This window comes from Pristiophorus japonicus, chromosome 7 (genome assembly GCF_044704955.1).
Source record: "Pristiophorus japonicus isolate sPriJap1 chromosome 7, sPriJap1.hap1, whole genome shotgun sequence".
Taxonomy (NCBI): Eukaryota; Metazoa; Chordata; class Chondrichthyes; family Pristiophoridae; genus Pristiophorus; species Pristiophorus japonicus.
The window spans coordinates 113906394-113923258 of NC_091983.1; the positions used below are offsets into that span (position 1 = coordinate 113906394).

Consider the following 16865-nt stretch of genomic DNA (forward strand, 5'->3'; position numbering starts at 1 on the left):
ACACATGATCCTTGCACGCAAAGCTCCATACCAGGAGGACAAGTTCATAAAACCTACTCTATGTAACGTAACACAACAATCAGGATCTTGAGGGCATTCACCTGGAGGGGTTGTCAGGATTTTCCCATGCTGCAGGCACCATCCAACTGGGTGAATGTAAGGACTAGTGGCATCACACCTGAAAAACAAACAATTCATAGTACACCATAACGTGTATATTGGTATCAATGTAAATACTGCTCCGTCGCCATAATCTTGCTGGAAGTGCTGCAGAAACCTAGTTTACAAATGTAAACAAGACTACCACCACACTTCCAGTGAAGTTACAGTGGCATTGCAGGAGCAGCTGAAGAAATTCCAGACCATTTTGTCAGAATTGCAACTGATAATATTGTTCTGGCTTTATACCATGATTCACAGTTGAAATCTTTTGAAAAAAAGACTTGCCTTTATGTAGCGTCTTTCACGACCAGCAGATGACGCAAAGTGCTTACAGCCAATAAAGTACTTTTGGAGTGTAGTCACTGTTGTAATGTAGGAAACGCGGCAGCCAATATAGGGAATTAATCAGGGGAACAGGGAAATGGCGGAGACTTTGAACAATTATTTTGGATCAGTCTTCATGATAGAAGACACTAAAAACATCCCAATAGTGGATAATCAAGGGACTATAGGGAGGGAGGAACTTAAAACAATTACTATCACTAAAGAAAAAGTACTCGGTAAAATAATGAAACTAAGGGTGGATACGTCCCCTGGCCTGAATGGCCTGCATCCTTGGGTCTTAAAAGAAGTGGCTACAGAAATAGTGGATGCATTGGTTGTAATCTACCAAAATTCCCAGGATTCTGGAGAAGTCCTAGTAGATTGGAAAACTGCACATGTAACACCCCTATTTAAAAATGGAGGCAGACAGAAAGCAGGAAACTATAGACCAGTTAGCCTAACATCTGTCGGAGGAAGCAGTAGCAGGACATTTGGAAAAGCATAATACAGGCAAGCAGAGTCAGCATGGTTTTATGAAAGGGAAATCATGTTTCACAAATTTGCTGGAGCTCTTTGAGGATGTAATGAGCAGGGTGGCTAAGGGAGAACCAGTGGATGTGGTGTATTTGGATTTCCAAAAGGCATTCAATCTGGTGCCACATAAAAGGTTACTGCACAAGATAAAAGCTCACGGGGTTGGGGGAAATATATTAGAGGATTGGCTAACTAACAGAAAACAGAGAGTGGGGATAGAAACATAGAAACAAGAAAATAGGCCATTCGGCCCTTCGATCCTGCACCGCCATTCAATAAGATTATGGCTGATCATACAACTTTAGTACCCCATTCCTGCTTTCTCTCCATACCCCTTTATCCCTTTAGCCATAAGAGCCACATCTAACTCCCTTTTGAATATATCTAATGAACTGGCCTCAACAACATTCTGTGGCAGAGAATTCCATAGGTTCACAACTCTCTGGGTGAAAAAGTTTCTCCTAATCTCGGTCCTATATGGCTTATCCCTTATCTTTAGACTGTGACCCCTGGTTCTGGACTTCCCCAACATTGGGAACATTCTACCTGCATCTAACCTGTCCAGTCCCGTCAGAATGTTGTAAGTTTCTATGAGATCCCCTCTCATTCTTCTAAAATGGGTCATTTTCAGGTTGGCAAATGGTAACTAGTGGGGTGCCATAGGAATCGGTGCTGGGGCCGCAACTATTTACAATCTATATTAATGACTTGGATGAAAGGACCGAGTGTAATGTAGCCAAGTTTGCTGATGATACAAAGATGGGTGGGAAAGCAAGTTGTGAGGAGCACACAAAAAATCTGCAAAGGGATATAGACAGGCTAAGTGAGTGGGCAAACATTTGGCAGATGGAGTATAATGTGGGAAACTGTGAGGTTATCCATTTCGGCAGGAAAAATAAAAAAGCAAATTATTATTTAAATGGAGAGAAACTACAAAGTGCTGCAGTACAAAGGGACCTGGGGGTCCTTGTGCATGAAACACAAAAAGTTAGTATGCAGGTACAGCAAGTAATCAGGAAGGCAAATGGAATGTTGGCCTTTATTGCAAGGGGTATGGAGTATAAAAACAGGGAAGTTCTGCTACAACTGTACTGGGTATTGGTGAGGCCACACCTAGAGTACTGCGTACAGCTCTAGTCTCCTTATTTAAGGAAGGATCATCATCATCATGGGCAATCCCTCGAAATCGAGGAAGACTTGCTTCCACTCTAAAAATGAGTTTTTAGCTGACTGAACAGTCCAATACGGGAACCACAGTCTCTGTCACAGGCGGGACAGATTGTCGTTGAGGGAAAGGGTGGGTGGGGAGTCTGGTTTGCCGCTCACTCCTTCCGCTGCCTGCACCTGTTTTCTTTATGCACTCGGCGACGAGACTAGAGATGTTCAGCGCCCTCCCGGATGCACCTCCTCCATCTAGGGCGGTCTTTGGCCAGGGACTCCCAGGTGTCAGTAGGGATGTTGCATTTTATCAAGGAGGCTTTAAGGGTGTCCTTGAAACGTTTCCTCTGCCCACCTTGGGCTCGCTTGCCATGTAGAAGTTCCGAGTAGAGTGCTTGCTTTGGGAATCTTGTGTCAGGCATGTGAACAATGTGGCCCGCCCAACGAAGCTGGTCGAGTGTGGTCAGTGCTTCAATGTTGGGGATGTACTTGCATTGGAGGCAGTTCAGAGAAGGTTCACTCGGTTGATTCCAGAGATGAGGGGGTTGACTTATGAAGAACGGATGAGTAGGTTAGGCCTATACTCTTTGGAGTTTAGAAGAATGAGAGGTGATCTTATTGAAACATATAAGATACTGAGGGTGCTCGACAAGAGGGGGTGTTTCCACTCGTGGGGGAATCCAGAACTAGGGAGTATAGTTTAAGAATACGGGGTCGCTCATTTAGAACGGAGATGAAGAGGAATTTCTTCTCTCAAAGAGTCGTAAATCTGTGGAATTCTCTGCCCCAGAGAGCAGTGAAGGCTGGGTCATTGAATATATTTAAGGTGGAGATAGACAGATTTCTGATCGATAAGGGAGTGAAGGATTATGGAGAGCGGGCAAGAAAGTGGAACTGAGCCCAAGATCAGATCAGCCATGATCTTATTAAATGGCAGAGCAGACTCGAGGGGCCTAATGGCCTACTCCTGCTCCAAATTCTTATGTTCTTATGCATGCGCCCAGCAAGCTCCCACAAACAGCAATGTGATAATAACCAGATAAACTGTTTTAGTGATTTTGATTGAGGGATACAAATTTGCCAGGACACCGGGGATAACTCCCCTGCTCTTCTTCGAAATACTGTAATGGGATCTTTTACATTCACCTGAGAGAACAGATGGGGCCTCGGTTTAACGTCGCATCCAAAAGATGGCACCTCTGACAGTGCAGCACTCCCTCAGCACTGCACTGGAATGCCAGCCTAGATGTGTTCAAGTCTCTTGTGTGGGACTTGAACCCACAACCATCTTACTCAGTGGTAATGGTCTTACTAACTGAGCCACAGCTGTTGGTCAGTTGTGCAACTTTACTACATTTTCATGATATTATCTTTTAGACGTGCGTATTTGATACGGTGGGCCCGAAAATCCACAGGCCTTTCATTTGGGCATTAATGGGGGAATGTGCCTGCTGGTGTTGATCCTAACTTATAGTAACCGGGAGGGTGCTATCAGTTCAAGGGACACATCGCGGGCAGCTGCCATAGAGGAGAGGCCGCGGAATACTGCAGAGGGTACCCGGTCTCGGAGAACTCCCCCCACAACCACCCCACCCTCAGAAATATTTAAATACAGCGCCCATTGGCCCCTTTTAAAGGTGAGTGAGAAAAGATATACAATTCCAAACTCTTCAGGGGTGTAGACCGTGTCCCAGACTTGGATGGGCCACAAATTTGATGTTCAGAAGGCCCGTACACCTCTGTACCGGTCTGCCAATGTCCTGCTTGGTTGGGTACGAGGAAACTCTTGGTCTGGAGTCCCCGACATTAGCCATGTTACCTCTTACTTTGTGGTTCCACCTGTAACATGCAAGGAGTGATCAACAGTTGGAATGTCTTCAAGATGGCGGCAAAAACCTTAGACTCATTCACGATATAGATAGCGTGATTGGAGGAATCTAAGATTTTTAAAACTCTGATTGGACATGTAAATGCCTTCCCTTGTCTATCCCTTTCTTGTGATCTGGTAAATAATTAAATAAATCATATAAATACATACAAACTGGCATATTAGCGCCCTCTAGTGGTTGGAACATTTTAAATGGAATTTTTGCACTGAGCATATATAAAACATGTATTTAAAAAAGCTGATTTCCTCACCAGTAGTCATAGCTTTCATCCCAGTTGTCAAAATGCACCAAGAAACGATTATCTACCATGTCGGACACTGTTGCCACACAAATAAATTCTGGATTCTTTTTATCAACAGCTTCTAGCTTCATACCCAGTCGGAAGCCTAATGGAGTAATCGTCTAAAACAAAGAGATTTATAAAAATATTTATTGTGTGATACATTGTTGTAGTTATATTTATTTATAAATTATAACAAAGATTGGTTCTAGATCTGCTACTACCATCCAGGAGTCTACCACAAAGCCCCAGAAAACAGCTTGACTTAGGTCGCTGCTCACAACACACTGCTCAGCTTCCTGTCTGCAGTTTCTCTGCAATTGTTCATCAATGGAATGTTTGCCCTAGAATTACATTTAAAATTGCCAAGCTGCATTAACTAAATACAAATTATTAAATGGACACTGGTGTTCCTTAAAAATGTTCATCTTATTTTTAACTAAATAAAATGTGGGGGTGGGGGAATAATAATGAAAAACAAAGTTACTTGCATCAGAAGTGTCACAACACATTCTCAGCTGTAAACAGGGCAACTAATTTGCTGTCAGTCGGATATGCTCAAAAATCACCACTTTCACTGCCTCCAGGATTCCTTTTAAAAAAATTGTGGAATTCAGGCAGCAAATTGTGCCATACATGGCGACTGTAGACGTTGATGGGGTTTGTCAGGGTTCGTCAAGTCACTTGCCCTATAGTTACAAATGGGAGCAGCAATATGCAGCACCACTGAGTAGGGAGGTGCAGAATCAATGACCCCACTGAATTCCCAATCCCAGCTGTATTGCATGGGCAGGTTAGAAGTGGAGGCCAGAGCAAGTAATTTGCTGTCTACAGAGGAAGGAACGTCAATGGTGAGTCATTGCCATGGCATTACTGCATATCTCATAACAAGTCAGCTACAGTGGCTGTGGTTACCGCACTGTCTGATAACAAGGAAGCAGGCGGAGGGACAAAGTCAGCTCTAAAAATTAGAATGTAAGCGGTCATCAAAACAGATGGGGGCTAAAATTCCACACCTCTTCCTGCATACTCCTGCTGTAACTTCACAAGGAGTGCACCATACGGGACAGAATTTAGACACGGACCCAGGTCCTGGCCGTGCGAGGAAACTCCTGTTCACCCTAGTAAGGGGTGGAACCTCTACTTTCCTAACGTCAGCCACATAAGAGGGGATTAGGCCTCCCAGCACTGGAATTTTCCACATCATGGTCCTCACTGGGACCACCCTAGAATAGACAGTGGTGAAGACCAGGGTGAACTGGCTCACTGAAAGACCGAAGTGGGCCCCAGTTGGGTTCTGGGCTAGGATCATAGCTTGGCTGTGAAGAAAAAAGGGCAATTCTTTTAAAGATCACTTAACTGCAGCCCCCTTACAAAAGGGGTTGGGATACTGTAAATCACTTTTGGTGGAGCAGGGCAACATGGCACCCCATGATGCACTGGGATTCCTGTCTTAAGGCAGGCACCCTAGATGCATCCCTAGTGGCATGGCCACCCACTATTACCATGCAAAATATCACCCCCAACTCCATGAACTCTGGCAGTGTCAGTGGCAGAGGTCGGGCTGGTGCAGGAATTGTTCAGGGTTAACCTGAAGCAAAGACTTAAGGAATGCAACATTCATCCAGAAACATGGGAATATTAAACCAGTAATCCCTCTCTAGAAATCTGCTATAAAAGCATGGCGTGTGTAGAGAAAAAAAATTAATCTGAGGGAACCAAATTAATCAATGGGGACCTAATTAAGTGAAGTTAAAAACCATAAGCAAAGCTGAAAGAAAAAAAAGAAAGATGCGGGGGAAAATGGTAAACTAGAACTCTCAGGAAGATACATTACCTTATCACAGAAAAAAAACAGACAGTTGGGAAAAATACACTCCAATGCTAAGTGACATGGGGTGGTAACAGATTACAGAAATAATGGATGATTACAGAAATAATGGATGATTGAGAGCCCGCAGCTGGCTGAGGGCAGATCAACCAAGAGGGGAATAGTTCACAGACCTGAGAATGATGTAGCACGTAACTTATTAGATAAAAGATGCACAGGGGAGATAGCGAAGCTTGCTGTCAATATAATTGCATTAACCAATTAATATTTGTAATCATAGTAGTTAGGCGAAACTTTGTGATGCGGCAGGGAAACAACAAATGGAAAGCTTCCGCGCAGAACTTATGACTTTGTATGTATTTTGACTGTATAAAAACAGTAACCCGACGATTGTTCGAAGAGAACGGCTGGTTTGGATCACCGAGATACTGAACTCGTGTAGAAGCCGGGTCTCTCGATCGATCGAGCAAAATAAACAACTCTTTTCTCCACCTACAGACTTGTGTCGAGTGTTATTTAAATACTCCACAACAATTGGCGCTGCGAGCAGAGTACCTACGGGTGAAAGACAGACGGGCGTATTACAGGGCATCACGAGTGAGTATATTTAAACTACCACTCATAATCCGATGCAAGCTGTTACGAAACGTGTCTGTTGCCCAGGGTACTTGAATCTGTGAAAAGTCTGTTATGGTGCAAAAGACTTGGGGGTAATTTAAATGTGTTGGATATCCGTCACTATATAAGTCAAAGTGAGAAACCGGTAGTGCTTTCAAATTCTAGGTTTAAGGAACCAGATCAGGGAGGCAATCAGTAGTATTAGTCCAGCCGGATGTTAGAGGTGTCCAAGGGCTTGGAGACAGTTCACAGAATCCGGTGAAGGGGTAGACATGCCCAAAAGTTTCGATGGGATTGTAGACTCTAGGGAGGGACAATCAGTATCTAAGAATACAGTTTAAATCGATAGGAAAATATCAGTGGAGCCGTAGACTCTGGGTTTAAGGGAAACCAAGCAGAGGGACGGGTGATATCTGATTCAGTGAAACCGATTAATAATAATTATGTTAAGTGATGGGTGGGATGCTAAAATAGAGCCAGCCAAACAGAAATTATGGTGGGAGAAACAGAAAAATAAGAAAACAGCCAAAGCAGGATTAATGGTCATAAGTCATAGCCTACAATTCTGGAGGTTAACAGTAGAAGTGAGTAATTTGAGAATGATGCCCACCAGACGGTTGGGACAGACACTGACGAAGAAAAACAAGGGAACCAGAAAAAAAAAAGAAAATAAGCTTTGTTGAATGAAAAATCAGTGTGAATATCTGTCTTCAAATGAAAGTGCTTGTGTGGAAGTTTTCTTGACTGCGGATTAGCTCCACCCACTTTTTCAGAAAGAGAGTTGAATGTTTTTAACCCTTTGTAGTGTTGTCCGAGACGTGGGAAGTTTTAAGAAAGTGTGAACCTATGATTGAATTACATTTTAAGTTAGAAACGCAGGTGCGAATTTATTTTGATGATGATTTATGGAGCGATGAAATGCACAAAGGATGGGTTTGTTTAACAAAAGGTAAAACCGTCAGCCTTGCTAAAAAAAATTTTTATAAAGAGAGAAAACAGAACCGACACAGAAGCTTCAGCTCTTGTGCCGAGAAATGTGGATGTTCTAATTGGATTACAGTAAAAAAAATGTGTGGTCCCGACACGCTCACTTACTTGTCAAAAGAAATCACATAATCATTGATTACATTGGGTTGAAAGACAATACATTTAGTCTAGGAATAAGATAAAGAAAGAAGGGAGAGTGTAAAGCCTTTAAAAAAAGCCTGCATAGGTTTCTCGAGGCTACAGGCTGGGAGAAGCTATGTCCCCATTTTCCTTTGTGTAAAATCTTATGTTAAATGATGTTAAAGAGTTTTAAATAAAAGATTGGCAGTACAGTATTTGAATTGGGATCTTGAGATATTTCAGTTGATTCTCCTTGATAAACATTTTGGTTGTATTAGAAAATCTTGGGTTTGGAAACCTTTTTAATAGAAATAATAATTTTCACATTTGTGTAACTTTAGCTCAACTACTACGTCCGAACCTGAAGCTTAAAAAGATATAATTTATGAGGTACTGTATCACAAAATATATCTTGAAGTTACAGAGCAAAAGATTTTCGACATGCTATTCCTACTTGGGTTGGAGTTTATTTTTTAATATTCAGCTTCTAAAACAGAAGTTATGCACATAATTATGAGAATTCCAATATTGAAAAAACAGTATTACTATAATTGACATTTTTAATTCAAAAATAAATACAAATACTACAAAAGGGGAGCAGCAATTAATTTGGGAACAGTAAAGAGTTAATTTTGTTGTAAAGGTTTCAAGTACCACTGGTTAAGAAAAGGCACAACAAAATTGAGCCTCTTTGGAACTATTTTGGTGTTTGAGATTTTTTTTTGTGTTGATCGCTAAATAAAATGTTAAATGTGGGTACTAACCAATGCCAATTTACAGTTCAAGTGTATGCAAATTTGTAAAATCTGATCTCTTTAAAAAAAAAAATAAAACTAAAAAGTTTGGAAACAATCTAAAAATGCCATTTTCTCTGATGAAAGACAGAAATGCTGTTTGGGGGAGATGAGATAAGATATGGAAGTAGCCTTGGAAATGATTTGCGAGAACTTGAATTGCGAGCACTTGTATGTTAAGATAGTTCATAAACTATCAGTTGTTTTTTTAATCCTGGCGAAAATGAGGTTTTGCGCCACACCAAATCGGACGACAGGATTAACCCCCTAAGACTGGATATGTAATGAAGTTACCCGAGGGGATAGTTGCAGGAGGGGCAGAATTAGGACCATTACGAGATAGAATCAGGAAGTACGTGATGGAATTGAGTGGGCATTTGAAAGGTATGCGACAGGAGGTCCGAGAAAGACAGAGAGAGGAGGACGAAGACGATGGGACAAATACCTCAGCTATAATCCCCCGAGGTGGGGGCTAAGGTAATGGTTAAGGAAATAGCAGATAAATCAGGATTCGCACCTAGGTGGAGCGGACCATATGAGGTGGTAATTAGTGGAGATACGTGTGCTTGCGTGAATATGAAAGGTAGGGGCCACTGATCCTAGCTGAGAGAATATAAGAGTACGGGGGATGGTGGAACCGAGGGTACTCCCGGTAATCCACTCCTTAAAATATGCCTTAGAACATAAGGAGTGGAGGTATACATTGATGGATGGACTTTTCAGGGGACTAGGATTAATGGGGTCAAGTTTCGGGCCGTGCCTAGAATGGCACAGCCACGACCTGGACGCCCGTTTGTCGCACCTAAAATTCTCCGGCTCCTTGCTGGTCCCTGGGAGCTCGGCGCAGCGCGCACACAGCAGCGGGGTGTGGAACCACAGAGTCACGCCGATTCTGCAAGTGGAGGGCGGGGGGGGGGGGGGGGGGGGCTAAGTTAAATGAGGCAACGTCGTGCCGGTAGCCCTGCGCGTGTGCGTTGGAGCGAGCGCGCATACGCAGTAGCCCAGAAACATTGGCACTCAGCTATTTTTAAAGGGACTTAAAGAAAAGTGTTGATTTGTCTCGTGGACCCCTGGAAAGGCTTGGGATTGAATTTTGGTGATTTTTTTGTGTCTGAAGGAGTGCTTTTAGCAGCACTGTTGAATAAATCACCTGCTGAAATCAGTGAGTGCTGCTTTTCACCGCTAAACTTCCAGAACAAGTGCTTCATAGGTGCATGCAAATTAAGGACTGTATGTTTTGAAAAATAAGAGTGTCAATTCAATATAGCAATGGAACAAGTCCACCAAGAACAAAGAATTTCTTGCATGAGAAAATGGAGATATTCGTAAGCGTCATTGAGCAGAGATGGCAGGAGCTAGATACCAGCAACAGAGGTTGCATAAAAGTGCCACCTAAAGAAAAGAAACGCTGGAACCAAGTTGCAGAAGATTACTGCACAATGGTGCATACCATGAGATCTGGAAGCCAATGTAAAAAGAAATGGCACGACCTTGGTCAAGTAGTTAGTGTAAGTAATATTTTCCATTTTTAATGTAATCGTAATTGTAATGTGACTATCTGTATGTCCCACCCTGCAGAAAGGCGCAGTCTGTAAAAGGTTATATTTTACTCTTTGCAGAAGAAATTGGCCCACAACAAAAGGGAAGCAACTCGGACAGGAGGAGGCACGCCCAATCTGCATCCACCGACACCCTGGGAACAAAGGGTAGCTGCTATGATGAGTCGTACATGGAGAAAAGCAATCAGTACAGCACAAGCTGGGCCCACACGCGAGGAAGAAGGTAAGTCCTGAAAATGCATCGTGGCCCTTCAAATCAACCTGCTGCCTGGCCTGCTATGTGTGAGAGTACTCATGCCACCCATCCTACCCCTTCCCTTGCTGTTACACATTTGATTGTTCTGATGTATTTTGCAGAACATGATGATGATCATGATGATGCTGCTGCTGCTGCCAACCCTGAGGATCCTGAAGTTACAGAACAAGAACCAGTACAACCAGATGCGGACGATCCAGACTGGATGATGGCGGCGATGACTGAAATGTCTACAGGGGAGAGCTTCCAAAATAATGTTTATGAACCTCCATTAAGGGGCATCAGAGTTTCAACCCCTTGCATAGGTTCTGGTTCCAACTTCCATGGTTTGATTCCGATGTTGCGGGTCCCAGTGGTGCTGCTGGTGTACTCCAGCAGTTTACAGCCAGTGCACCAGCGTCCGAGCCTGCGCCTCCCACTCACATAGGTTCCGGTTCCTCCTTCCATGGTTTTGATTCCGACATTGCGGGTCCCAGTGGTGCTGGTGATATCATGGAGCAGTTTACACCCATTCACCCACCATCCCAGCCCACGGCTCACACTTAAGTGCTGTCATCTGGAACACCGAGCGCCCCACCGTCTCAGCCTGCGCCTCTCTCTCTAGTTCTGTCGTCTGGAACACAGAGCGTCCCACAGTCCCAGCCCGCGCCTCCCAGTGTAGTGGTGCCGCGAGGCAGACCCAGGCAGAGGATAAGGAGATTGGAGACACGCTCTCCTGAGATGCAACGTGCAACAGATGCGGCTCAGGTTGTGGCATTGGGTATGGAGACCAATGAGCTTACCCGATCACTCATTGGTAGCGTCAGTGCAGTGGGTGAAGAGGTGACGGTCCTGACAGGAGAAATAGCAGTAATGACATGGGAACTTAAGGAGGGAATGTCCGAGGGAGTGCAATCGACGACACAGGCCGTCAGGGAGGGCATGCAATCGATGACACGGGCCATCAGGGAGGGTATGCAATCGACGACACAGGCCGTCAGGGAGGGCATGCAAGTGGCAGCACAGGCCATCATGGAGCTAGCTGCTGCAATAAGGGCACACAGCCCCGCCAATCAAATGACACCCCCATGAAGAAGTGAACATTCACTGAGGTGTGGGTGAGAGACGGTTGCAGCCTTTCTTTGCTGCTTTTGTTCTTGTTCTTGATGTAGCTGTAGTAACATTTTTCAATTGAAATTGTTTTGTAGCTTTACAACTGAAGTGACCTTAGGGTTTTTAAGTGATCTTATAGTGTAAATGCTCTCACATTTTGTAACTTATTTAATTTTACATCTAAAAAGTGATCTTGAAGTTTGTGATCTTAAGAGTGTAAAATTTTTCACATTGAAATTGTTTTGTAACTTTACAAGTTTATAAGAAATCTTAAAATTTTTATGTGATCTTCAAGAGTCATATTAAAAAGTTAAGTTTGATACAACAAATATTTTATTACAGTGACGTTAACTTTTCAATAAAATATTTTTTCATTAAAACTGAATCATCTTCCATTAACACAACACAACGTAGGAACAACTCCAAAGAATAAACATGTCCATGCGCAACAGTGGTCGCAGAGCCCTCAGGCATCAGTAATTGAAGCGTTCATGGATGAGCTGCTGGCGCAGGGCTCGAGCAATCGTTAAAGGAGCACGATAGACCGCCCTCCTCGGACCTCGTGCTCCGGCATCAGGCACCTGCATGCTTTTCTGATCATCATCATCATCCACATCCTGCTCTTCCGTCATACTATCATCAGGCACTGGACCCTCACGTGGGTCTTCTGGTTCCACTACCAGGTCCTGCTACCTCATGATGGCTAAGTTATGGAGCATGCAGCACACAACAGTGAAGTGACCGACAATCTGAGGAGAGTATTGGAAGTGGCCTCCAGAATGGTCCAGGCATCGGAAACGCTGTTTCAATATGCCAATGGTCCTCTCAATGATGCTGCACGTCGCAATGCGCGCCATGTTGTATTGATGGTCAGCTTCTGTCCGTGTCACGCGTAGGGGCTTCATGAGCCAGGTGGTCAGGCCGTACCCTTTGTCTCCCAGTAGCCAGCTCTGCCCTTCCAGTTGCTGCTCAAACATGTCAGATGTAACGCTGTCGCGTAGGATGAACGCATCATGAGTGCTGCCAGGGTATCTCGCATCGACTGACATGATGCGCTGTTTGTCGTCACACACGAGCTGCACATAGATGGAGTGGAAACCTTTTCTATTCCTGTACTGCTCGGAATCCTCCACAGGTGCTCGCAAGGCCATGTGGGTACAATCAATGCAGCCCTGTACCTTTGGGAAGCCGGCAATCCTGAAGAAGCCCACAGCCCTGTCATGGATCGCTTGTGCGGTCGTTGGGAAATTGATGAAGTCATTCCTCCGCGCATACAGTGCAGCCGTGACCTGGTGAACGCAGGTATGTATTGCACGTTGAGAGATGGCGCACACATCTCCAGTTGTAGCCCGAAACGATCCCGAGGCATAGAAGGCAAGTGCAGCTGTTACCTTCACTTCAACAGACAAGGCAGTTGGCTTTCTGCTTCTGGGTTGCAAATCTGCTCTCAGCATATTACAGATTTCAGCGACAACTTCTCTGCAGAAACGCAGCCTTTTGACACAATCAGCCTCGCTCACGTCCAGGTCCGAGCGCCTGGCTCGATATTGCCGATGTGGGTAAGGTCTCTTGCCCATCAGCCTACGGGCTATGATGTTCCTGGTGCAATGAGCTCTAATTAATTCTCTCCTATGCAGTGAACTGCTGGCGAACCATTGCATAATCCGTGGTGTTGACAATGCAGCACCCATTCTGCAAATTTAAGTTTCAACCTGGCTATCTGGCTGCCTCTCCCTGTCCCTGGCCGAATGGCCTCAGTCTCCCTCGCAGCTCGAAGGCTGCTTGCTATGTCTTCGGCCGCCGTCAGCCACTGCCGCCGCCCCTATCCCGTGGCCGAATGGCCTCAGCTTCCCTTTCAGCTCGAAGGCTGCTTGCTGTGTCTTCGGCTGCCGTCGAGCCACTGACGCCGCCCCTGTCTCGAACATGGAAGGAAGGCCTGCCTGAAGCACCGCAGCTCGAAGGCTGCTGCTGCTTCACACAGGTAGGAATATTCAATATTTTGTCTTTGCTTTGTTCATAATTTTTTATTCAGGATGGCTCTTTATTTGTATAAGTAAGACTGTTGAATGCTTGTAGGATTTAATTACTTCCCTTTCCGCTCCCACCCCCCTCGTTCCCTACACCTGATTTGTAACCTACACCTGATTTGTAAAGTGCAGGCAAGGTTTTTCTGAGCATAAAAAAATCTACACTTACTCCATTCTAAGTTAGTTTGGAGTAAGTTTTCACTGCCTAAACTTTCAAAACAGGCGTAAGTGGCCAGACACGCCCCCTTTTGAAAAAAAAATCTGTTCCAAAATGAAACTTTCTAACTGACTAGAACTGGAGCAAACTAAATGCTGAGAATTGCAATTTCTAAGATACTCCATTCTAAATCAGTTGCTCCAAAAAAATAGGAACAACTCAGGCCGAAACTTGACCCCAATATTTGCAGTACGAGGGGTACTTGCATAAAGAAATGGATCTGGGAAAGGTCACATGTCCGGAGAAACAGTGCAAATGATCCGGTAGAAGTAGAAATGGTAAGAATCAAACTAAAAACCTGGAATATCCAGGATGTGTTTTATCAACAGAATGTATATAAACGTGATCACCATCGCCCTTATGATTCTACAAGGACAAGCTACAAGGCTGCGTATTAATGTATTAACTGGAATAAGTACAGGGACCTCTCTAGTAGATGCACTAGATATACAGGCGATCCAAGCAGGAGTAGATAGTTTGAGGGGAACGATGGAGGTACTAATGAGGAAACAGGTCGGGATAGGGATAGAATCTTCAGAGTTAGGATCTAAAATATCCAAAATACTACTAGAGGGTATATCTGTATTGGAAGGCCATGCACAAACAATTAACAAGCTAAATAAGCAGGAATGAGAGGACAATGCCGAGGACAGGAAAAGAGACATGTCATGCCTATGATCGGTCAGGTGAGACACAATATGGATCAGATACAAACCGGGCGAGTTCCAGATTGGATAAATAGCACCCAGTTGAAAGAAATAGTACAACATACTGAACCATTACACGCCTGCACCCGGAAAGGAATGACTAGAGTGTATGCGGTTACAGGAGGATGCAAGGGGAAACAAACCCCTATGGTAGGGACAATACTAGTGATCCCCATAATAAACCAAGGCTCATACCTGTATCTTCAATATGAAGTTGAAAACATACAGATGATATGAAAGGAAGAGTACATCCGCCATTACCCGATGGACCAGTATGCGATCAAAAAGAATGGAAAGATAAGGGGAATATCTTTATCCGGGTGCTGGAGAGAAGGAAGCCTAACTGTATGCCCTCACCCAGTGGGAGACAGGGGCAAGGATAGCTGCGGGTTTGACAATACTATGGAAGGATGTGTCATTGGAATAAGCCCTGCCCGAACCGAACCCATACATTACGCCTATCAAGGACGAGGAGAATATTGTGTGGTAACTAGCCTGGGAACTTACGATTACGGAGGCTTGACTTGTAACATTACAATGCCTAACCTTTGCTTTACTCCCAGAGTGTCAGTGGCAGTGGGAAGAGCACGCATGACGTATATACACGCCAGGAAGACAATGACATTAAATATAAGCGATGAGATTAAGCAAAATATTGATGATTATATGGAAGAGCAAGCACCACCAATTCCTCTGTTACTTGAAGATTTAACTGAGCTCAAAGGACCATTAAGAAATAACATTAAAAGATATTGTGAGCTAAAGGTTAAAGGCAAAGAACTGGACAGTGAAATAAAGGATAACCTGAAAAACCCGCCTTGGTGCTTGAGATCATGGAATTGGGGAATGAACGTTGAAATACATCCATGGATAAGGATCCTTTCACATACCCTAGTGGCAGTCCAGATAGTAATATCCTTGAGTTGGTTGGTGATGTTATGTAACAAGTGTAAAATACAGAAGAGGGATACCCAAGCAAAGCTACAAGCTAGGGAACAGGTAAAATTGTCGCAGAATGAATACCTGATATGATTTGCGGGTGCTTCCAACCTATCGCCTGATCACTGAGACCGGGGCGGAGTACACGAGAATCAAACAAAGTGAATTATTGGTCATGGTGGGTATTTGGGGTAACCATGTGACTAAATGGGGGATTGTAGAGAAAAAAAAAATTAATCTGAGGGAACCTAATTAATCAAAGGCGACCTAATTAAGTGAAGTTAAAAACCATAAGCAAGGCTGAAAGAAAAAAAAAAGATGTGTGCTATGAACACAGGGAAAATGCGAAACTAGGACTCTCAGGAAGTTAAATTACCTTATCACAAAAAAAAACAGACAGTTGGGAAAAATACACTCCAATGCTAGGTCACATGGGGTGGTAACAGATTACAGAAACAATAGATGATTGAGAGCCCACAGTTGGCTGAGGGCAGATCAACCAAGAGGGGAATAGTTCACAGACCCGAGGATGATGTAGCACATAACTTATCAGATAAAAGGCGCACAGGGGAGGTAACAAAGCTTGTTATCAATATAATTGTATTAACCAATTAATATTTGTAATCATAGTAGTTAGGCAGAACTTTGTGACGCGGCAGGGAAACAACAAATGGAAAGCTTCTGCACAGAACTTTATGACTTTGTATGTATTTTGACTGTATAAAAATAGTGACCCGATGATTGTTCAAAGAGAACGGCTGGTTTTGGGTCACCGAGTTACTAAACTCGTGTAGAAGCTGGGTCTCCTTTGATCGATCGAGCAAAATAAACTCTTTTCTCCACATACAGACTTGTGTCAAGTGTTATTTAAATACTCCACAACAGCGTGCACACTGTGAAACCAACAAAGGTTTAACAGAAGAAGTGTTGTTGCAGAAAAATCAACCAGCAACAGTTAATAAATGATGTGCGATACATGTGGCCATTAATGTCCATCACACATTGGGCTATGAAGCTGACTAGGTTGTATGTCTAAATAATCTTAGTTTCAAAGTAATTTGTGTTACATTATTGTATTGTACATACAAATGTACTATACATTTTATTATTTAATTTTTTTTTTTAAATGGATCTCAGTACTGACTTTTTTCCACATTTAGAAACAGCTTCTACCATCAGAATAAATGCATTATTTACAGAAAACATCTATACGTTCACATATTGGAACCATCTTATTGACCAGATAAAAATATTATGTATTACCCCAATATATTCCGAGTACAATGCTGGTCCAGTTACAAAAGCCTTCTACAGCTGATAGGATCAGGCAAAATATTGATGATTACATGGAAGAGCAAGCACCACCAATTC

General features: G+C 43.6%; 1 protein-coding gene across 1 annotated transcript in view; it reads right to left on the reverse strand.

Annotated features, from left to right (window-relative positions):
• l3mbtl3 (L3MBTL histone methyl-lysine binding protein 3) overlaps positions 1-16865 on the reverse strand; it is a 238339-nt gene that overhangs the window by 118478 nt on the left and 102996 nt on the right. The window contains exons 11-12 of the mRNA XM_070885259.1: positions 4318-4469; positions 102-178 (exon numbers count right to left, since the gene is read on the reverse strand). Of these exons, the coding sequence (XP_070741360.1) occupies positions 102-178; positions 4318-4469 (229 nt within the window). The remainder of the gene's footprint in view (positions 1-101; positions 179-4317; positions 4470-16865) is intronic.